The sequence below is a fragment of the Tenrec ecaudatus genome, chromosome 5, assembly GCF_050624435.1.
Source record: "Tenrec ecaudatus isolate mTenEca1 chromosome 5, mTenEca1.hap1, whole genome shotgun sequence".
NCBI classification, from domain to species: Eukaryota; Metazoa; Chordata; class Mammalia; order Afrosoricida; family Tenrecidae; genus Tenrec; species Tenrec ecaudatus.
The window spans coordinates 141137071-141159531 of record NC_134534.1 but is presented as its reverse complement, the minus strand read 5'-3'; the positions used below and the strand labels follow the sequence as shown (position 1 = coordinate 141159531).

The window sequence follows — 22461 nt, the reverse complement described above, 5'->3', positions numbered from 1 at the left end:
TCATGACTTGCAGTCTGCTTTGAAGTCCTTTGAGGTGGGTGGCTGGCTGCCTGGTTGGGCAGAATTTTTTCTTGCTGGCTCTGGGTTAGCCTGGGCGCTTTCAGGTCTCAGATGAAGGCTAGGTGACTTCTGCCCTTTTACTTCACCAGTCCCAAACAGATGTCCTATTTCCCAGGCATGCCATTAATTTCCAGGCCCTCTGTGTGACAGACAGCCTGGGGATAGCACAGTGAGCCACCCAGACAAGAATCCGCTGTCTTAGGTGTTAGAACAAGATCTAAAATGCCCAAGGATGGTAGTGAGTGTGTTATAGAGAAACGTAAATTCTGAAAGGTGAGGGGCACTCTCGGGACTGGGAGCAAGGGTTCCATTTAAAGTGGAATGGTCAAAGCCAGCCTCCCTGGGATGTGGTATTTGAACAAGACATGAATGAGGAGGGAGTCAGGTGAGCTCTATCCTGGGTGAGTTCCAAGCAGGAGAAAGCATGTGCAAAGGCCCCGAGGCAGGCACAGCCAGGATGGAGGTCAGTGTGTCTGGAGCACAGGGGTGACAGGGAGAAGGGGTCAGGAGGAAATGAGGCAGAGAGAAGTTGGGTCAATTTGTGGATCACTGTAAACACGCTGTCCTTTTCTCTACGTAAGAGTTTCAGCCAGAGGAGTGTTAGCTGTTGACATCCGTTTTAACAGAATCACTTGGCTGCGGTGATGAAAATAGATTTAGGACAGAGGCAGAAGGACCAGCTGGGATTCAGCTGAACTGAGTCCAAGAAGGTGACAGGAAGGACAAGGGCAGCAGCACAGGTGGTGAGAATCAGCTGATGAAGCCATGTTGTGAAGCGGGAGCCCCCAGACTTTGCTGACAGATTGGCTGTGGGTTCTTGGGGCTGCTCTTCATCGACTCACACAAGCGAGTTGAGAAGTGGGTCATTGCGGGCAGACCAGCGAGGTTATGCAGCAGTTGTGGCTGTGGTAAGCTTAGGACCCTAACCTCGCTACCACACCAGCAAGTACAGCAGAACGGTATGCTTCCCAGAGCCCGTTGGTAAGTGGCTAAGCTTGGGTTGACCCGACCACATAGGAGCAATGGAAGGTCTGCATGTGCATCTCTTGCCTCCATCCTGCGTCCCAGGCTCTCCACAGGGAAGCGAGAGAGAGCCCACAGATGGCCCAGGCTTTGCGATTCTACCTTAGTGCCACCCCTCCACCCTACTTACTCCCACAGCCTAAGGTTCCAGGTAGTTCAAGCAAAAATCTCAAGAGTGCTTCTGATTGGTCCTCCTGAGCCCCTCCCCTGAGTAAATTACTGTGGCCCACGAGGATCCTGGCCATATAGACACAGAGGCATGGTTGCCAGGCAGGCCAGAACACCGTGGCTTTACTGTAAGCTCTTGAATGCAACTCATACTGATACTATAGAACAAAGTAGAGCCGTACGGATCTATGGCCTCAGACACTCCTGTGTACCTCGGTGCTTTCTTGTGGGCTCATACTCTTCGTTAGCAGTGCAGTGCTGAACCCACTGTGTCTTATTCTGACTCAGCACCCTATAGGACAGGGTAGAACTGTCCCTGTGAGTTTTGGAGACTTAACTCTCTCTGGGTTTAGAAAGCCTGGTCTTTCTCCTGTGGAGCAGCTACTGGTTTCAAACACAGGACCTTGTGGTTAGCAACCCAATGCATAGGGCTCCTTAAATATAATAAAGGCTGTCTGAAAGCACACATATTCAAGATGTATATTCTATAAAATGACAACCATTTACACTTATGAAAAATTTCAGTGGCTCCTGATGGGAAATATATTTTGAATGCTATATTAATATTCTGTCTAAAAATATGTATTTGGTATTGTCTGTTGCTATCAAGAACTCCTCCCTCCCTCCCTCCCTCCCTCAGTGCTTCATAGCGTTTTCAAGACTGCGCCCTTTTGAAAGAAGGTGGCCAGTCCACCTTGACTGGGCTTTGAACCACCGACCTTTCACCTAATTAAAGCTGAGCACTTGACCATAGGTGCCACCCAGGGACTATTGTCCTTAGCTTCCATTGTCGGCTCTCATAGCAGCCGCCGCGTGTACCAAAGAACAGAACGCCACCTAGGCATGCGCCATCCTGGCAATGCCTCTTCTGTGTGAGCCCGTTGTTGCTAAAACATAGTAACAAGACTCTGTCTCATCAGAGGCTGGCTTTGTAGTTATCAGAGCTTTGAAACTATCCAGTTGACTCTGGGGATGAGCTGTTTGCCAGCCTCCAATGGCAATAGGGCACTAGCGTGTGCTGGGAAGAGAATGCTTCGTGGGGAATGAAAATCGAATTGGCATTTGGACGGATGAGTTGGTTGAACAGAACAGCCTAGAGGGGACAAGGACCTTCTTTCTGTCCACCTCTTTTGTGTGTGTATTAATGTGAAAGAGGGAGGCATCGGGGAGCTCACGCAGAAAGGAAATTGGTAAATGCAGACGAGACGCGCTGCTTTCCAGCTCAAACTACAGCGCTTCCCTTCGCCTTTTGAGGCGCGGGGACGGTAGGTGACTGGCAAGCGGGCTTGACAGAAGCAGAGCACTGACGCAGATCCAAACCTTCTCGAGGATCTCCTGCGGTGGCAGCTCTGACACTCGCGGGTCCAGCCCAGCTCTCTGTGATGGTTCCTATCAGAACCAGGGACGACTGAGCCTTTATGGCGATTGTCCTGGGCCCTCCGCACCCAGGACAATTGATGACACTGACCAGGAATTGTTGACACTGCTTTAATGAGTTCGTGAAACACAATGCAAGACAAAACCTCTGGGTGGGGGGAGATGCTGTGGAATCTGTTCTGACTCCTGGCATCCTGGTGCACAACAGAACAATGCCGCCCAGTCCTGCACCGTCCTCAGCTTGTTGATTGTGTTTCAGGCCTTCTAATTGCGGGCCCTCCTCTTTTTCACTGCCCCTCTACCAAGCCCGATGTCTTTCAACAGAGACTGATGTGTTGGTCTGGGTAGACTAGAGAAACTAGTCCAGGGAGACTCAGGTGTATAAGAAATAGCATTATATACAAGAGTAATTGAATATTGAGAAACTATCCCAGCCCAGTCCAGATCAAGTACATACGTCGAATAGTAGCCCATCTGCCCAATACCAATCTATAGAGTCCTCTTCAGACTCATGAAATACATGCAATGATGCTGAATGAAGGAAGATCCCATGCCAGTGGGTGGGAAGGCTTGTGGATCCAGTGACATTGTAGGCATCTCAGTGCTGGCAGAGGTCTCTGAAAGGTTGGAGACGGAGGTGTGGAACAGAGAAAGAATTTGGCCAGGAATGTGAAGTTGAGAAAGATTTTATTGAGGCAGGGAAAGAACTCCCGGGAGGGATGGGAGGGCAGGGAAAGGGACGGGGGCATCTTGTGCGACCCAAGGAGTGTAGGTCAGGGAAGTCACACCTGGCAGTGAGGCAATTGAGACTTATATAAGGTATGAGCTTAAAGGCATATGAGCTGGTAAGGGGAAGGGGAGGTTCTTTGTGCTGCGGTTGCAAGTTTTGGGCCAGGTGATGTCCTGTTAGTAAATCATGTTCCTAAGAAACAATGCTAGGGAGAGGGGGGCTGCGTTCTGTCTTGGTGGTCATCTTGTTCCTAGGAAACAATGCTAGGGAGGGGGGGCTGCGTTCTGTCCTGGGAGGTAAGCTCTGTGAAATGCTGAAGACAGGTGCTTTGAAGTTCAGGTGCTTTGAACTTCAGCCAGGTCATTTGTCTTCTTGAGAAGCTGGTACAAGGAGCTGCATTGGTCCAGACCCGGCCCAAACAGTGTCCATGTGGCTCCTCCAGCTCAGGGCACTAGTGTAGTTCCATGTGTCCTGTCAGTAGAAAGTCTCTCAGACAGTGAGCGTGTGTCCCACCTCAAACGAGCTATGTCATCTCCTTAGTGCCTCTTACTGAGGTCATCGCTGCAATTCGATTGACAGGCTCAACTTCACCCCTTCACTCTTAAGCCTCAAACTGACAGTAGATTATGTAATTCCCACAACTGGTCTCTCCTGACAACATGTGTTAACCACGTGAGACCAGTCTCACCATGATCCCGCTGAGAAGCATTCTGGCTGTATTTCTTCCTAGACACGTGTTTCTTCTGGCAGTCGTGGAACTTTCAGTATTCTTCACCAGCATTGTCGTTCAAGTGCATCGATTTTTCTTGTCTTCCTTACTCAGGTTCTAACTTTCAGCAGACATGAGACCATTGAAAATGCCATCATGGCTCGGGCCAGGTTCACCTTAGTCCTCAAAGGACGGTCCTTGCTTCTCAACACTTGAAAAGATGCAAAGTCTCATTTGATCTCTTGCCGGCTGCTTCCACTTTGCCATCGGTGGTGGCTTGTGTGTGGCTGTGGTGCCGGAAGCGATGTCACTGGTGTCTCAAATACCAGCAGAGTCACCCACAGTGAACAGGTTTTAGCAGAGCTTCCAGATAGGAACAGACTACAAAGATAAAACAGGCTGCCCACTTCGAGGGATTAGCCACGGAAAATCCTTATGCTATTAGCGTCAGCATGAAATCTGATGGGTCTGAATTCTATTCATGTCTCACAAACGCTGGCCCCACTGTGTCCCACTGGTCAAAGTGTTACCATTCGTGCCTCGTCCCAAGTTGTCCAAACAAAAGCCTCAGGGCCATTTCTGATTGGTCCGTCTGACTCCTTCTACCCCCCCTTGAATGAATAAGTGTCAGTTAGTGCATCATTGCTGAGTGCCAGGCACTGTGTGAGCACTTGTGTAACACCATCCTCATGCGAGTCTTAGGGAAAAAGTCTGTGTGGTAAGCTCTATTGCTGACCCCATTTTAAAAGTACAGTCTGCTGACTGGTCCAGGGTCCTGCAGTGAGTGGCACCTGGATTTGAACAGAGGATGTCCTCTCTCTCAAAGCCATGAGCCTGTTTAGTCACCTGCATATTGTGAAGGCTGAGGATGAGTGATCATCAACTAAGTCAGAGCTTGGGGTTGGTGGGACCATTGGGCCTTGCTCTTAGACTCGCCTGCTTCCTTTGGCCAGAGAAGGGAGCTGACATTTATTGAAAGCCTCCAAAGAAGCTCTGGTGGCTTAGCGATTAAGCATTGGACTGCAAGGTCAGCAGTTCGAAACCACCAGCTGCTCCGAGGAAGAAGGGTGAAACTTTCTCCTGTAAGCAGTTAAGTCTCAGAAATTTTAGGGTCCTATAGGGTTGCTTTGAGTTGGCAGTAAGGACTATGCACCCAAAAACGTGCCCTGCTCTGTTGGTCGGGAAAGTTTTCTAATGTACTTGACAAAAACTAATTTTCTTGTGCCGGAAGCACTAGGAAAATGTTAATTCATGGAATTAAAGCATTCAGTTGGCGGCAACAGGCCTGACTAGTTGCAGAGGATGGAACCAGGGCATAGGGGTTCACCTTGTTTTGTCTGCTTTTGCTTTCAGTCTCTGAGATCTGTGCGCTCTTCTGTGTGTTTCCACAGTCACCTCTGACCCATGTCAGAGACATACTCCTTACATCCCAAGAGAAGGAATTTCCATCTCTGAAATCCCAGGAGAAGCCTACGATCTGCTGTCTTTTAGGATGAGGTTAGATCATTATTGCCTGTTTCCCTCTGCCCAGAGGGAAGGACCACTCTTTTCAGGACCGGAAGTGGCATCAGTGGCATCTGACCACCTGGGCTGCAGCTGGACAAGGGGTCATTTCATAGAGAACCTCCAAGGCCAGAAAAGCACCTGGACGCACGGTGCAGGCAGACAGCAGGGCTAGTGTGATCGTCCTCACCAGCTGTGAAGCTGGCTCCGACTCATAGCCACCTGACCCGACCAGGGGACCTGCGTCACCACCATGAACCCACTGGTTACTTATGAAGGGGGATAATATCCGAATTGAGCACAAGTCCCTGGGAAGTACGAATGCTCCGTGCGCTCAACTGAACCACTCGGCTTGGCTGTTTAAGGTTCATGTCCACCTGGTGAGTCCCTGGCAGAAAGGCCTAGCAATCCTGCCCCCCTCGCCCCTGTCCCCGCCCCCTCTAACATGCTCCTGGGGCCTGCATGGGTTGGAATTGACCCGGCAGCTAATGGTTTTGATGGGAAATGCTTCCCACAGCCTTTGGGAAATGGTTAAAGACGCAGCCATTTGTCCTGAGCCCTGGTAGTTCAGTGGCTAAGCCCTCAGCCACTAACTGAAAACTCTGGAGTTCAAACCTCTCCTGGGAGGCCACCAAGGCGGTCTGGTTCCTTACAGATAACAGCCGTGGAAACCATATGGGGAAGTTCTACTCTGTTCTGTTTGGTCAGTGTGAGTTAGAATTGACTCGCTGGTTGGGTGGTGGGTGGTGGTAGTTTTGGTTATGCTATATCGGACTTTAGGGAAACTGTTCATTTAATTCTGGGCCGAGGTGTGCCTAAACAGTCTATTGTTTTAGATCAAAGAAAATCTACATATCTAAATGAACGCTGCCTCCCTTAAATGCAATCACAGTGAGTAGCTGTACCCAATTTCCAATATGTCCGCTGTTCTAAATGTATTTAAAAATATCTTCAGGGATTTTTTTCTTACGAGTTCAGTCTCTTGAATAATACTGGCTGCGCAGAGTCTTCGTCCAAGAAAGAGCTCGAAGCCAGTTGCCAGGAGCTAAATACGGCACTTAAACAAGTTTGCCTTGGGGTGGTTTCCAGAGTACAGCCGCGGACCGAAACGGATGCTCGTGTGCAAGCAGACTGCCCGGCCTTCCACGCAGCACAGGGTGGACACCAACCTTTCAGTTAGTGAATCCTGAAACCTTGGCACCCCCTGCCTGTGTAACTAGGTTAAAGATCCGCTCGGCCCCTCCCCCTTTAGGGAAAGGAGTCGGAAGTGGGGGCAGTTGCATTCCTTGTGGGGCAGCTGAGCAGAGTAACCTCATTAGCCGCAGCCAAGCTCCCAGTCCATTCACAGCCTGGGGTTGTTCTCAGCCCCCAGGGAATCCGTTAGGGTTGGGCAGTGCTCTCTGCTCTGCCTGAGACACACCTGGAAGCAGGGCTCCCACAGGTCCAGAGAAACGGGGGTGGGGGGCACCCAGCTCTCCCCACCTTGTCCCAGAAGTGGAGGGCTTCACTCTGCCTAACTCACCATTGACACGACATGGTCACGGCCACACGCTCCGGCAGCGTAAGGAGAGGCAGGGCACTCGCGAGTGTGCAGTTGACACTGCCACCAGACCCCATCCCCCCGCCGTGGAGCTCATTCCCACTCCTCCAGACCCTCAACCTGGGGGTCGCGACCCATTTGGGGGTCGAATGACCCTTTCACAGGGGTTGCCCGATTCATAACAGTAGCAAAATGACAGTGATGAAGTAGCAATGAAAATAACTATGGTTGGGGGGTCACCACCACAGGAGGAACTGTCTGAAAGGGTCACGGCATTGGGAAGGCTGAGAACCACTGCTGTAGAAGGTTTCTGAGACTGTAACCCTTCACGGGAGCAGATAGAGCCTCATCTTTCTCATGAAGCATCTGGTGGGTTTGAACTTCTGACCTTGAAATTCACAGTTCAGCCCGTCCCTGGCAGCACCATTCGGGCCCCTTGAGCACTGGCAAGGTTCCCTTACATGTAGCTAGACCTGTTGGCAGCTTTGGGTTAAGAGGACACTTCCTGAAAAGGGACAGCTGTGGGAGGTCAGTTATTAGTCTCATTACATGAATTTTGGCCAAAATTAAACCTCCGATTTTTTATTTTTTGTAAACTGGAGGCTACACTGAACCCCATGGGTAGCAACATGTCTGAGAAAATGTGTTTTAAAATATGCACTGAGCTGTTTCAGAAAAGATTCTGCAGTTCTCCCTTGAATGCCTGGCGCAGTGAGAGTTCTTCACAGGGGAATGGGGAAACAAAGACCCCCCCACCCCCACCCCTACCGCAAGCTAGGAAGAAGTGCATGCAAAGGAGTTTGAGCAGGAAGCAGGCTGGTGGAGAAACCACCTCTTCCCAAAACCAAACTCCTTGCCATTGTGTCGATGCTGACTCACAGTGACGCTGTAGGGCAGGGGCGAGCTGACCCTGTGAGTTTCCTACATTGTAAATGTTCTCAGAGGCAGAGAGCCTCACCTTTCTCCCACAGAGCAGCCAGTGAGTTCAAACTGCTCGAGCTGTGGTTGTCAGCTCATCGTGTAACCCAGTACACAGTTAACCAGGGCTGCGGTTCTCTGCCTTCACATCAGTCTCTGGAAACCATGAGGTTTTTTTGGCTGTAATCTGGACAGAAGCAGATTACAGGCCTTTCTCCCACCTAGCCACTGAGTGGGCTGTCAGCCCCGCAGTTAGCATCCCTCACAAACCACCTGTGCCACACCGGCTTCGCTGGGGGAGGGGGCGGAGCTGCGGATACAGGTGAAATTAGGCAACAGCCACGCTTGGCCTCCTTTGGAAGATGGCATACTTTCGTGTACCTTCTAAGTCTGGCCTTCCGGATCTACCAGGCCTTGACTCAGTGCTCTAGGCACCGCGGTTGAAAAGGGGACGGAGACGTCTGCTCAGCCGTTTGTAAGCGGTACCAGTTGGACTTCAGGTCTCGAGATGGTACCAATTGCTCCTTTAGAATTACTGGTGCAATCAGAAAGTGCCTTCCAAGAGCCCTGGATCCCCTGCCTTATTAAGACAAGCTGTTTGTTCGGCACTAATGGGCCAGCATTCCTGAAGCTCGGCGGAGTAGCACAGCTGCTGCCAGTCAGGAGGGACATTCTTGGAAGGCGTCGTTTTGCTCTGCATCATTCGAAGGAAGATTCTGGGCGAGGAGCTCTGTGTCCAGAGTCGATTCACCGTGCAAGGGCATACCACTTGTCCATCAGCCATCTCATACAACCGTTTAGCTACTGGGAGCAAGAATTAGTGTCCACTTTGAGTTGTAAGTATTGCAGGTTTTTTTCTTTCTGTAGTTTCGGTGGTGTCGTGTTTATGCATTTGGGCAGCTAAGGGCAATTTCAACAGTTGGAAACCACCAGTTCCTTGGGAATGAGATGTGGCTTTCTATTCCCGGCAGGAGGTGCAGTCGTAGAAACCAACAGAGGCACTTCTACCCCATCTTCTAGGACAGGGGTTCTCAACGTGCGGGTCACGACACCTTTGGGGAATCCAATGACCTTTTCACAGGGGTTGCCCAACTCGTAACAGTAGCAAAATTACAGTGATGACATAGCAATGAAAATAATTTATGGAGGGGGTGAGCGGGGGCAGGGAAAAAAATTATGGTTGGGGGAGTCACCACCACATGAGGAACTGTATGAAGGGGTCACGGCATGAGGAAGGTTGAGAACCACTGCTTAGGGCCACTATGAGTTAGCATTGACTTGATGATAGGGATTTTTGGTTTGTTTGTTTTTGTTTATTTGTTTGTTTTTAAATTTCAACCCTGAGATGACTTCTTGTGTCCCATTAAGACAAGGATCTTTGATTGACTAGTCACCAGAGCTAGATATGTACATGCCCCCCCCCCAGGACCCAAATTATAGGAAGTAATTAGTAGTGTTGTGGCTGTTTTGAGATTAGAAAATTGAGGCTTGGTGCCGTGCACAAGTCATAGCATTAGCCTTTGATGGATCTTGGATGTTATCTTGTCTAGATGAGAGTTAGTGTGTGTAGTAGTATCTCCTTCCTGCCATGGTGGCATTGTCAGGTAAGCATTGGACCGTTGATTGCAAGGTTGGCAGTTCAAACCCACCAACTACTCCTTTCGAGAAAGATGAGGCTATCTGCTTCCATAAAGATTGATAGCTCCAAAAACCTTACATAGGGTGGCTAGGCGTTCGAACTGGGTGGATGGCAGTGGGTTTATGTGCTGCTCTTTAGTGCATGGGTGAATCAGAGAGCTGCCATTAAAGGAAATACCTCTGCTGTGACATCGCCTCTTTAAGCCAGCTTCTTGCTCTCTCCTTGACTTATGCAGCCCCGACTCATGCTGACCCCACACAGAACAGAACGAAACACTGCCCAGTTCGTATCATTGCACAGTGGACTGTGTTCAAGGCCATTGTTGCAGTCACCAAGGGTCTCCCTTGCCCTCTCTGGCCCTCTGCTTCAATAAGCACAAGGTCCTTCTCTAGTGATTGATCACTCTGTTCAATTGTGATCCAGAAAATTTTCATTAACCGATTTTGGGAAGTAAATGGCTACGCCTTCTGCCATGGCTTCCTCTGAAAGTTCTGAAACCCATCGCCCATGGATGACCCTGCTGGTATTTGAAAAACTCTTGGCAGTATAGCTTCAAGCATCCCAGCCACACATAGGCCTCCACAGATTAACAGGTGATGGCCACGTTTAAAGGAGGGTGATCAACTGATTTTGAAAAGGCCAGGTATAAGCCAACATACAATTTGAATTTGCCAAAACGATGTGGAAGAAAACATCGGGGGAGACTGGTTGCATTATGAAAGCCAAGTAGTGGACCATTCACCAGTTATGGCTCTGTTAGCTTGTGAAGATCCTTGACTGGAATTCCAGCTTGGAAGAAAACTTTCCCCAGGTGTGGAACAGCGACACTGGTCAGCATGAGCTGGGGCTGAGCGAAGGATGGGGGTCCCGTGACGGGAAAGAACAAGCGCAGAGTAACGACCGGCCCAGGTTTGTTAGAGGTTAGGATTTAGCAGGATTTCTCTGTCCCGTGAGGTAAATCCAGGTCGCTCTATAAATCCCCCGGTCAGTTGGTCAGCACCAGCGTGGCAACAAAGGCAGAGAAAAGGCGCCTGTCATACTACCTGAAGGCCCACCTTCCAACTTGACAAAACGTTGCTGTGTATCAGTGCCGGCCCAGGAGGAGCACTGTTTTTGAAAACAGTGAGCTTGGTTAAGACTGTTGTTTTCTTCTCCTCCCTGCATGTTCAGGGGGAGACGGTGTGTAATGAGAGGATGAAGCAGTGCACATGTGTGGGTTTGTGCTGACATAATGGAGGCGGAGGCAAGCAGGTGCATGGGAAGGGCATGTCGTGACACCCTTCTCTTGCTCATGGAAGGATGACCACGGGTGCCTCTCTGGAGAGCAGGCCTCCCCGTGTGCCCACAGCTGCCACAGGGCACTCAGTCCCGCTGAGCTCCCTCACGCTCACTCGCTCCCATCTGCTCTCACCTCAGGGGCTTCCGAGCATTTGCTAGTGGCTGCATTCGGTCTAGGGATTTGCTTCCCACTACCCCCAAAGTCACCAAGGACATAGGCGTTACAAGAAGGCTCACTCCCATGCAGGTAACTGAAAGAGCGTTATTAATTATTGTTTTCACGTGCTATCGTAATGATTTTTCCAGCTTGTGCAGTTCCCCTCGTAGCTATAATTTATACAGGAGCAGGTCACCGGGCCTTCTGTGGAGCTTTGAGTGGGTTCAAATGGTCAGGAGCCAAGTGCTGACCCTTTGTACCGCCAGGGATCCTCTGTGAAGGGACAGCCACTAAGGAGAAGTCAGTCATGGCTGGATTTGTGTAAAACCAAACCAGACTCACTGCCCTCAAATCGATTGTGACTCATAGTGGCCCCAGAGGACAGGAGAGAACTGCCCCCGTGGACCAGATGACAACTGCACACAAATCCCATCTTGTCTTCCCGGGCCTCAGCACATAAAAAGCCATTGGCTCAGCCCACGTTGCCCGGTGCCCTCTTGTGCTGAGACAAATCAAGATAATCTAAAGATAGGTTTACAAAAGACTTTCTTCACGTCTAGAAAAATCTGAGCTTCCAAGTCTGACTGGTGGCCGTCTGTGACCTCTGCTCTGTAAGCACTCAGAGCATGGGGGTTCAGGCCAGCTTTTTCTCTGTTCTTTCCATTTAAAGCAAGTGACCTTCCGTGACATTTCTTCTTTCATAGAGCCCGTTTCTGCGGCCATCTTTCAGGTTGGATTGTGGAGTTTAAAAAATCATATATAGGATTATATACTTTATATATATTATAGTTGAGTTATTCAAAGCCTCACCATGTGTCGGGCCATAGGGGAGAGTTAACCGTGTCTTTTCGTGTTGCTGAAATGCAGCCGGCCGCTGAGATTTTGAGTTTCGGACTAGACTGGTTTAGAGACGCTACAGGGATGGGAGCCGCGCCTTGTGGGGTCCCCAGCTATTCCGGGAGGTGGGCGCCCTTTCTCTGTGCAGCTGCGGACCCGGGGAGATTGGGGTCCGGTGCCTGGAATGCTGCGGATCGCCCGAGGTGGGGCGGGCAAGGGGGGAGGCTTTCAGAATGGGCGGGGGGGGGTGCGTTGTTATGGTAACCGCCCCCCCTCCCCTCCCCTCAGTGTCCGAGCCCGCTCGGGAGGAGGCTCCCAGGCCCGCCCCTGGGGTGGGGGCGTGGCGGCGTGTGCGACCTCGGGCAGCTCCCTGGAAGGCGCCAGTTATTAGCTATCGATCGTCTGGGGTTCGCTTCCCGGGGGGGGGGGGGGGGGGGCGCTGTCAGTTGACGGGCGGTGGCTGCGCGTGGGGAAAACTGCGCGGTTGCCGGCGCCGCTCCAAAACCCGCGCGCCGAGCGAGCGAGAGACGCTGGCGCGCGCCGAGCAGGGCGAAGGGTTGAGCAGACGTCTAAATATTGCTGGAAGCTGCAGACTTCCAGTTCTTAGGAAGATTGGCACACACCCTCCAACACACTCGGATTTCTCCTCGGATGAACGTTTGCAGCTGCGCGCGCGCCGGTGCGCTGTTGCCGGACAGTTGCTGTAGTTCCAGAATGTTCTCGATAGAGGGAGACAGGAAGTTCTGAGCCACAGCCCGCCCGCCTGCCCGCCATCCCTCCCTGTTAATAGCCTTCCCCAGCTTTGGAGTTCCCCAAGTCTCATCACTTTCGAAATAAAGGAAAGTCTGGCTTGGCTTGGGGAGATGCGCCAATTCGGACTTAACCCTCGCAACGCCGGGCACCAGCAGCAGTCGCCTGTTAGCAGACTTGATTTCGTGTTAGGAGAGGGGACTGAATGCAGGACTTTCTGTGTAGTGTCTGCCTCTCGTGCTGCTAGTCCTCATCCGAGGCCCCTTGCCTATGTGGTCCAGTCTGGGCTGTGAATCAGGAATTGTCCAGAGATGAATGTATGGACAGCGAAGGCAGAAACCTCAGATTTGTTTTAACAGCGGCCGTTTCACAGAAAGTGGTGGCGTGATGGAGGGCCGGCCAAGTGGTACCCAGTAGACTCCTGCCAGGTCTGTTTATACCAGTCTTGGAAGCCAACCCATTTGCCACTGCAGCCAGGCAAAGTTGGAAGTTGAGCAGGTGTTTGGTTGAGAGAGGGAGAAAGGTTCTTGTCAGGTGATCCCTGGATAGGGACCGTCCTTCCCAATTTCTAGGTGCCAGGAGCCCAGAGAACAAACGAAGAGTTACTCTGGGAGACGTAGACCGGATAGAAGGTTACTTAGTGAGGTGCAAGACTGTTTGTCACTGCGTGGCGGCTGACAAGGTCAGGATTTAGTCCACATGACGGCCCACCCCCTGCCTCCAGCGAAGCCAAGGTTTTTATACTGTGTACAGTAGGGGCCTCAGAGTTATCATGGCTACGCATTGGGCTGCGATACACAGCAATTCTAAGCCACCAGCCCCTGAGGAAGACAGACGGAGCTTTCTACTCCCATACATGGTTCCAGACTCAGTACTCACAGGAGCAGCCCTATAGGGGCTCTGAGTTGGCATCCCCATAATGACAGTGTGTAGTAAGTAGATGGTGGTGCTGGTTGCTAAGGTCCGGAAAGGGCTGTGGGCCTCGTGATGGCCGCTGTGCTAAGTGCAGGCTCCCTGGGACTGCGCCTCCAAGGCCTTCCCACGATGGCAGCCTGGAAACGGCCTTGGTGATAAGGTGTTCGCTGTGGTGAACTCTGGCACTGTGCCTTACAGGGGAGGGGTAGGCTGTGGGGAGGCCAGGGATGGGACAGGAGGGGTGCTAATTATACACTCCACCCCAGAACCTCTATAAGGCCTGTACAATCCAATCCCCACACTCACACGTTAGCCCTCAAACCTGGGCTCTGGAGATTTATAGCCACGAGGCGTATAAACAATAAACGCCACAATGAAAGACCACCCTGAGGCAAAGAGGACAATTAGCTTGAGAAGGGGGAACAAGGGGACCAGCCCTTACTCTTGACAGTCCAGTAGGCATGCCCAGCCACTGGCCTTGGCCGGGACAGCTTTCCTCAGCAGGCCAACAGCTGAAGATGTTAGCGCTGGTTTCTCATATCCACCATCATTCCAGCACAAATTGGCAAGATTAAACATTGCTGGAAATTGGGGGGGGGGGCGAGAGACAGGGAAATAAGCACCAATCATGGGTCAATCAAGATCATCAGGCAAAATGCAATCACCTGCCACCCTAATGGGAGCCTGTCCCCAAGGTGACTAGACATGCAACTACTGAAGACTGGTATCCCCTGCCGCTGGGAGAGAGACAGGCCATGGAGTCCCAGAGACTGGTCCTGGGCCGACAGCAGCAGTAGATTGTTGGAACTCCCAGGAGGAGGCAGGAAGCATCTCACATCTTTGCCAGACGCTTGGCATCACAGGGCCTATGGCAGTTGCTTGATCCATTGTGTCTAATGAAGTGGGTTCTCCAGTTGCTATGGACATCTGCTGGGGTATCTGCACGGAGCATTCTGCCCAGTTTGGGGGTACAGACTTGTGCTTTTCCCAGCCAAGCAGCCGGCTGGTGCAGTCTCTATAAACCTCTATGATTTGCTTCATAGAAAAAGACAGTCTCATTTCTTTGGCAATAGCCCAAAGGGTCTGCTGTCCTCTATGCCTGTCTTTTGATGGACTTGATGCCTGCGTTATAGTGCAGAGCTGCGCTAAATAATATATCGTGACCTCTCAGGTAGCCCTGAGCTTCCCCCATTGGCTACCCTGCCCCTGCCCACATTGGTCCACGTACATACCATTTGTTGCTGGCTGGGTGGCCACTGCAGCCCTCAGGGAAGGCTGCCTTGGGCTGAACCATCTGTGTGGCCGGGCCTCCTCAGGTTTGGGTCTGAGTCCTCGACCACAGGGCTCTTCTGTAGGGGCAGCTCTCTGCTTTGTAGATTGTCTGACACTTTGGTGACAACTGTCGCTGGCCCAAGGATCTGGTGTAGCTCAGCACCCAGGTCACTCATTGACGGGTGCAAACAGACCGGCCATTTTCTCAGAGAACTGGTTTGTGAAGCCTTTAACTCCACCCTGTTATGGGATAGGGCATTCCTATGGTCCGTGGGGCTCCTTAGGTGATGTTTCCTACCAGTTGTACCCAACAAGGGGTTCTCCTATAGTGCTGTACCTGGTCTGTGACTTTGCTAGGTTTGGTTGATATTTTCAAGGTTCCAGCTATACCCTTCGGGGCAATTGGGCACATCCAGCTCACACTCTTAGCCAAGCAGCTACCCTCTCGAAGGCCTGTATTTGCTGTGCTGTTCCTTCAGCATCTGTTATGGCCTGGCCTGCTGGGTGAACTTTAATGTCTCTTGATACTTCTCTTAGGTGAAGACACACTGGTCCTGAGCGGACAGGGTAGAGGGATGCTAAATAGATTCGCCAGCTACATTCCCAGGTCTCTATTTAACAGTTTTTAACAGAGAAATTATATTTGGGACTGGTTTTATTGTTTTCACTTGTAGTTAGAATTACTCTACAGGCATCCCATCCCTGGCTCTATTCTGCCCTGGGGGGGTGGCCTTGAAATTGCTAGGTTTCTAAATTGTCAGGAGTTCATTATGCTCAGGGATGTGTTATGTGAAAATCCTCATCTTCAAGGGCAAGTGCATAAGCATAAAGTTAACCCTTTAATAACCATTTCAATATCGTTTGCCTCCATAATTCTTTTTAATGAACACATTCACTCTTTGACTCAAACACACACGCGCATTCATCGATTCTCTGTGGCCGAGGCTGAGCCTTCTGTTCTGCTTTCTACTCTGCCTGAATTTCACCTGATTTTCTGTTCTGCTAAACAGAGTGCATGAGGAGGAGGAGGAGCCGGGTGCCCAAAGCTACCAGCACTCATCACTTTTTGACTTTGTTCCCTTGTGCTGCTGCTAGAATTTCTAACAAGGCATCCCCGTCCTCATGTACTGGTCCCCAGCCCTCCAGCAAACGAGGGAGCTGATGTGGGGAACCTGCCCCTACCCCAGGATTTCTCCTGTGAACCCACCCTCTTCCCACCATGCCCGTAGTGGCTTCCTAGAATGTCCTGGACTCCTGGCCTCTTTGCCAACCGTGAATAGGTGCCCTGAACAGGGACCTTCTTTCTCAAACTAGGTGCCCAGAGCCCAGCAAACAGATGAGGAGTCATGCAGGGATGCATGGACTTTATTACTTAGGAGGTTACTTAATGGAGGTACAATGCTGCTAGTCATCCTGTGGCAGCCAACCGGGAGAGAGATGGGGATTTCTACTCCCATAAAGAGAGTCTCAGAACCCCCCAGAGCAGTTCTACCCTGTGCTATGTGGTCACCATGAGTCGGTATCAACATGATGGCAATGAGTTTGGGTTTGTTTGTTTTTTAGGGTGGGGAAGGGGAAGAGGGTTTATGCAGCAGAGCTGGGCCTGGCTCTCCCTGGGAACTGCCTTCCAAGGCCATCCCATGACTGATGCCTAGAAACAACCTGGGTGCTAAGGTATTCTCAGTGGTCAGCTCTGGCACGATGCCTTACAAGGGAGGGGATTCTGGGGAAGCCATGGACAGGATGTGGGTCTCCATGGTATCTGTGATGGCCTTACCTTGTCCAGACTCCAGGGGCAAGGCCAGGTGTCTTATACCTACAGGTGGCATTTCTTCATTTTTCATTCCACACACTAAAACCAACCAGCCATTGTGTTTAAGCTCCCTCTTTTCAATTGCCCTAGATGAGGCCCAGTACCGGGGTACGTCTGTCCTCGAGTGGAAGGGGAGGGCATTGGTGGCCAATTGAAAATGCTGTCTTCTACACCTGTTCTCTTTTGTTTTTGTTCATCTAGAAGGTGTAACAAAATAAAGTCCAAGGGCTTTCCCAGACGTTTCCATGAAGTGCCTTCTTCTGGGGAGAGAGGAGAGAAGGGGAGCAGGTGAGGGGCGGCCCAGCTTCAGCGGGGTGTCTCAAGGGCTGGGACTGGCTTGCCAACTTTTTGTTTTGTTGCCATGGGGACTAAAGTCTTCTAGCCAGCGCAATGCTGAAGCTCACCTCTTCTTCCCCAACGCCCCCAAGAGAAGACTTGCCTGTAGAGGCCAGCCCAGCTTGGGGTTAGCTGAACCCCGTTCATGTTTGTCTGCTGTGTGCTTGCATTGCTGTACTTTGCAGTCTGGGGGGGGGGTTACGCTTTGGGGGCATTGTTTGTTCACAGGGTGGTATGTGCTGGGGGTGCACTCTGTGAGTCTGTGTTCTGCAACCATTTTCTTTCCATAATTTCCGATGTTTGCATGCTGTAGACCACCCCCCTTTTTGTTTTTAACCTCACGTAGTGCATGCATTTATCTTGATAAGTAAAAAATATATATGTGTGTGTGTGTGTGTGTATATATATATCTGTTAGAATCTAAAATGTACAGAAAAGTTAGAAGAGCATAGGAGTAGAAGGGAGATATGAGCATGCATCCTATCCAATTACTTCCACTTAAAAAAAAGGGGGGATAAAAGCATAGGAGTTCCAAGCACCTTGAATATGTGGGAAACTTACCGTCCCGGAAAGCGTTACTATAAATCACGATTGTGTGATCTTCACCTCACTGTATGGGAGCTACTTGATATTTCTATAAAGGTAATCCTAGGCAAATTCCACCCATTATTAATAGAATTAATATTTTAATATTAAATTGCAAATTAGGCTAATTTTACTCATCCCTGTTAAGTCAGGACTAGTCGCTTTTTACTTTCAGTGAGCCAGTCTAGAGTGCGCGGCCACGTCGTTCCACTGTTGGTCAGTGCATCTGAAGGGTGACGTGCCGTGCCAGGCCTCTGTCACCAGCATGCTGATGTGGTACGTCCGTGAGATCTGAGAGGGCAGAGTGCAGGTGTCGTGACCGGTTCATGAGAAAGCCCCCAGCTTGTCTTCTTTTAAACTGTTCAGAGCGACGTTGGCTTTCTCTGTAGAAAGACGCTGTCAGCGAACCCAGGCTGTCTTTCTCCCTGGGATCTGATGCTACTTTCTGAAGTCTTCAATCTTGAATGCATGTCCCACCCTCTAAGGGTGGAAACTGAAGTAGAGGCCGCCTTATGTAACTGGATTCACATCTTCAGCGTGGGAGCACGGATGTCACTCTGTGCTGGGTCTGAGAGGAGCAGGACGCGGTTTTTGACTCTGAAGCCTGACAGAGTCCGCGTGTCACTCATAGCGCGGGGACTGTGTGGCCGATCTTCACACCCGCCCCAGAAAGGATGCCTCACCCAGGCACTTTGTTGTAAGTGCTAGCCTTCCAGTTTCGCCCAGCTCAGGCACACAGTAGGTCCAAGGTGGGCTGCCACACCGGGGTCCGAGGCTGTAGGCTTTACAGAAGCAGACCGCCACATCCCCCTGGCACTGCCTGTCTCTCTGTGAGCAGCTGCGTGCTTAACGTCGGTCCCACCAGACCCCTTTCTCTAGTCTACATCCAAGCCCAAACCCTCGGCCATCAAGTCAATTCCAACTCGGCGAGATTCTCTAGGACAGAGTTGAACTTCTCCCAGGGGTTCAAGGCTGCGAATCTTCACCTGGGGCAGACTGCCCGTCTCTACCAGGGCAGTGGATGGCTTCAGACCATTGAACGTTCCTTTGGCGCTTAGTCCTTAGCCCACTGTACTACCAGGGCTCCGCTTTCTCACAAACCGGACCCCGAATTTAAGAGCGGATTAACCACAGGTGTATTTCAGATCCTAGCAGTCATCGGGGCTGCCGTGTGTTCCATGGTCCTCAGTCCGCGCTGGGCCGCGCACAGGCCATTGCATCCACGGGTCGGTTTGAGAAAGCGACACGTATTCATTCGCAGAACTCACTTGACTGGGAATCAGCTATTAAAATTTGTTACCAGGCAGTGGTTGAAACAACCTTGGACTCCGAATAAGGCAGCCTCTCTCCCGAGCTGTGCCTCTTCTCCGTGCCCATAAGCAACCCCCATCATCCACGGAACGAGTCTGACGCCGGCGCCTCTTTGTGAGGTTATTACCAGAAGACTGAATGAGCTACTCTGGGTTCAGTGTGCACTGCATGAGTTGTGTGAGTCCTACACGAAGACAAGGAAAAGGAGGGGCTCGGGTGTGAGGTTACATAATGGGGCTTTTCGACTCCTTGGCCACGTTGGGGCGTGGTCCGGAGCGATTCTCCTCTTCGCTGCTGGCATGCTGACTGAGAGTCCGTGATTGCGAGGCGGGTCAGATACAGAGCTTGTGCTCAAGACGCTCCAGGCCTCCGCTCTTCCTTGCGTGGGTCACTCCTTGTCAGTTTGCATGTCCTTTCCCACTCGCAAATCCACGCCCACTCACAAATATTACTCGTTTGTTATCCGTCTGGCCCAGATTGTTACCTTTCTATATAAGCTATAGTCCCACAACCTTGCATTTCACTTTACACATCTCGACCCCACCCCCACAACTTGGCAAGGTTTTTCTCCATGCGTAATGTAGTTTCACCATTTTTTGAGAGTGAAATTTTACGTAGATATAAAAGCGCTCACCATCACCACTTTGTATAATTTTGTATAATTCAGTGACATTAATTATGTCCACTGGGTTGTATAACCATCACCACTATCCATTGCCATCGATCTTAACAGCAACTAGATGCCTCATCAGCAACCTCTCCTCCCTGCCCTCTGCCACCCGCCTTGGCCACCAATCAACTTTTGTCTCTGTGGAATTGCCCATTTTATAGAAATTGGATTTGCCCTTCTGCTGACTGACTTTGCTCATCATGTTTCCAAGGTCCCCTCCACGTGGTGTAGCATGTCTCAGGAGCTTCATGTTGCTCTACACCTGGGCAGAATTGTCCTCGATCCTTTGGAGCAGTAGATGACAGGGTTTTTCCACTCTGAAGGTAGAGTTCCTACCAAACCAGTCGTCAGCCAAATGGCCTAAAGCAAAGCAAAGTTTGCCATTAATGTATGCGGGCCTGCTGCAGAGAGATGCCGGTTAGCGAAGGCCTTTGCAATAAGCACCTGCCGGCCTTGGTTCTCGGTGCACATTAAAACGATCTCCGCCCTGTGGGCTAGCCGGCGCAAGGGCATCGTGACAAATTGGACGCCGTGAGAATTACCAGAATGTGACAGAGATGCACGGTGAGTGCCTGCCATTGAAACCTGGAGTCCACGGACTTGCTGGACACAGAGTTGCCACCAAACGTCAGCTCGGGAAGCGCTCTGGGTATCTGGACCACAATAAAACAAGCTCAGCCCGTGTGGGAAAATGCTGAGCGTGACCAGACCCAAAGTGTAGCCTGACGAACCATACCAGGTAACACAGAGCGAGAAATAACATGGACATGCAGTGTCCCTGGATTCCGAGGCTTGCTGCCTGAGGCTAAGGTGCTGATGCCAGGGAGCCCCTGGGGCTTAGGCACTGGGCTACGCCATTCTGGGGCGTGCTGCCCCTTGGATGGCTTGCTGCAGGACACTGAAACTTGGTTTCACTTTTTTGCCTTCCTTCCTAAAAGTGAAAAATCCTCTTTGGATTTTTTTCAGTTAGAGAGAAAACCTGCACTGATGTAGGTCTCATCAAAGCCCAGTGGAATGAAGGGGACTTTTCACAAGGGGCGGGGAGGGGTACCTGTGTACAATGCAAAGACTCACCGTGATTTACTTCAGCTGTTTGCTGTGGCTGTCACTTTGTTGTCCCCAGTCTTCTGTTAAAACGCGGAGCGTCACAGTGAGTAGCTGTGTTGGCATGTCCTCTTGCCATCCTGTGAGCACATCTGGAGGGTTTCCTTGAAGGGGCCTGTAGGGTATACTTCAAGGGGTGGCTGCATCCAAGGTGACATGCGTTTGTAATTGCCAGGGATATTGGGATACCAGGGTGAGTTTTTCTCAGCTAAGTATGAGTGCACCTAGCCCCACAGCTCACCTGGCTTGGGGTGTTTGGGAGGTCTGCTGAGGTGTGGGGTGAACAATGGTACCTCAGTATAGTTTGACTATATTTTTCTCTGGAGCTGGGCTGAGCATCATCTATGTGTTGGCACCAATGTCCTTCCTTTCCTGTGCACTGTTGCCTTTGGCCCATTTTTGCCTGTGGGTTTTTGATGGTCTTTTACTACTCAGTTTGCACAGAACAGTCAGTCTCTTCTCAGCAACACAGGTCGCAAAATTTCTTCCTATTCTGTAATGTGACTTTCAACCATGTTTACAATGCGGCTTTGGCATTTTGTTTTCTTATACACAGCAAAACATCTGTCGTTGTTACAACATCATTTTGCTTGGTCTTCTGCACAATTGTACCTGTGTTCTCTTTGTGATTTCTGGATTTTACGTCACAGGGAGAAAGTCTCTCTCAACTCTCAGATTCCACTTTTATTTTTCTTCAGTACTTGTATGGTTTCAAAATTTGTTGTTTAAATGCTAGAACCACATGGAATGTAACCTATTTGATACAATGATGTGAGAACCCTCCCCCACCCCCAGATACTCCCAAGCATTTAAAAAGTTCAGGATCTGGGCTTTCTAGTGAGGGGCATTTTGCACCCCTCTGCCCACCTGCCCCCATCAGGTCAGTGCCCTCTCCTGGCAGCCCTACCTGTGCCAGAGTAGATCTGTGCTCTGCAGGGCTTCTCTTCCCGCCACTGGTTTTCAGTAGCAGATCAACAGGCCTTTCTTACGAGGCACCTTTGGTTGGGTTTGACCCACCAACCTTTTGTTTAAGAGCCAAGGGCTTAACCATTCACCCCAAGTGATTCTAATACCTCACTAGATCCTTACAGTCTGATTTCTCCCGCAAAGTACAGCCAGTCAGCATGGGAATGAAACAGGTGTTTACCAGTGGGCTTGACTGGAATGGGTTGGAGCTCAGGTATGAAGTTGTGTGTTGTGTGAGGCTGGGTTGTCTACAGAAACAAATCCAGTGTCACTCATGCATGTCTAAGAGAGCTTTATATTGAGAAGGCAGTCCAGCCCAGTCCACCTCAAGTCCAGAAGTCTGAAAGTAATGCCCAATGTCCTTGCTCAGACTCACATCGCCACAGGCAAATGCTGCAGGGAGATCTCAAGCTGGCGGGTGCGGAGTCTGTGGGGTGAAGGTCAGTGGAAACACAGCCGGGCACCAACAGCTTCCAGGATCAGTGGCAGGGTCCCAACAAGCAGGACGGCCTAGGGACAGAGCAGTGAGGAGGTTCCTAGGGTCCTCCTTACAGGGAGGCACCAGCAGGCTGGACTGCACCCCTACTCTCCAATACACCTTCAAGGGGACAGAAAATCACCTGCCCCACATTTGGAGTAAATACAATATGGATTTGCATTTCCTACCTCCTTCCCCAAAGACTGAGACTCACCTCATTGTTGAGCTCCCAAATCCCGGGGTGATAGTGGGGGCTGGTTATACTAGTGCCTTAAACAGTGGGGGAAATGTGTTGGAGTTCCCTCAGCCCTCTATCGGAATG

At 50.8% G+C, this 22461-nt stretch overlaps 1 protein-coding gene across 5 annotated transcripts in view; it reads left to right on the top strand.

Moving 5' to 3' along the window:
• PTPRG (protein tyrosine phosphatase receptor type G) overlaps positions 1-22461 on the top strand; it is a 755578-nt gene that overhangs the window by 675026 nt on the left and 58091 nt on the right. For 3 of the 5 annotated variants that reach the window (XM_075549956.1, XM_075549955.1, XM_075549954.1), the window contains exon 14: positions 16891-16977. The exons of the other annotated variants lie outside the window; for them this stretch is intronic. In XM_075549956.1, coding sequence (XP_075406071.1) covers positions 16891-16977 — 87 coding nt within the window. The remainder of the gene's footprint in view (positions 1-16890; positions 16978-22461) is intronic. 5 annotated transcript variants of the gene reach the window in all.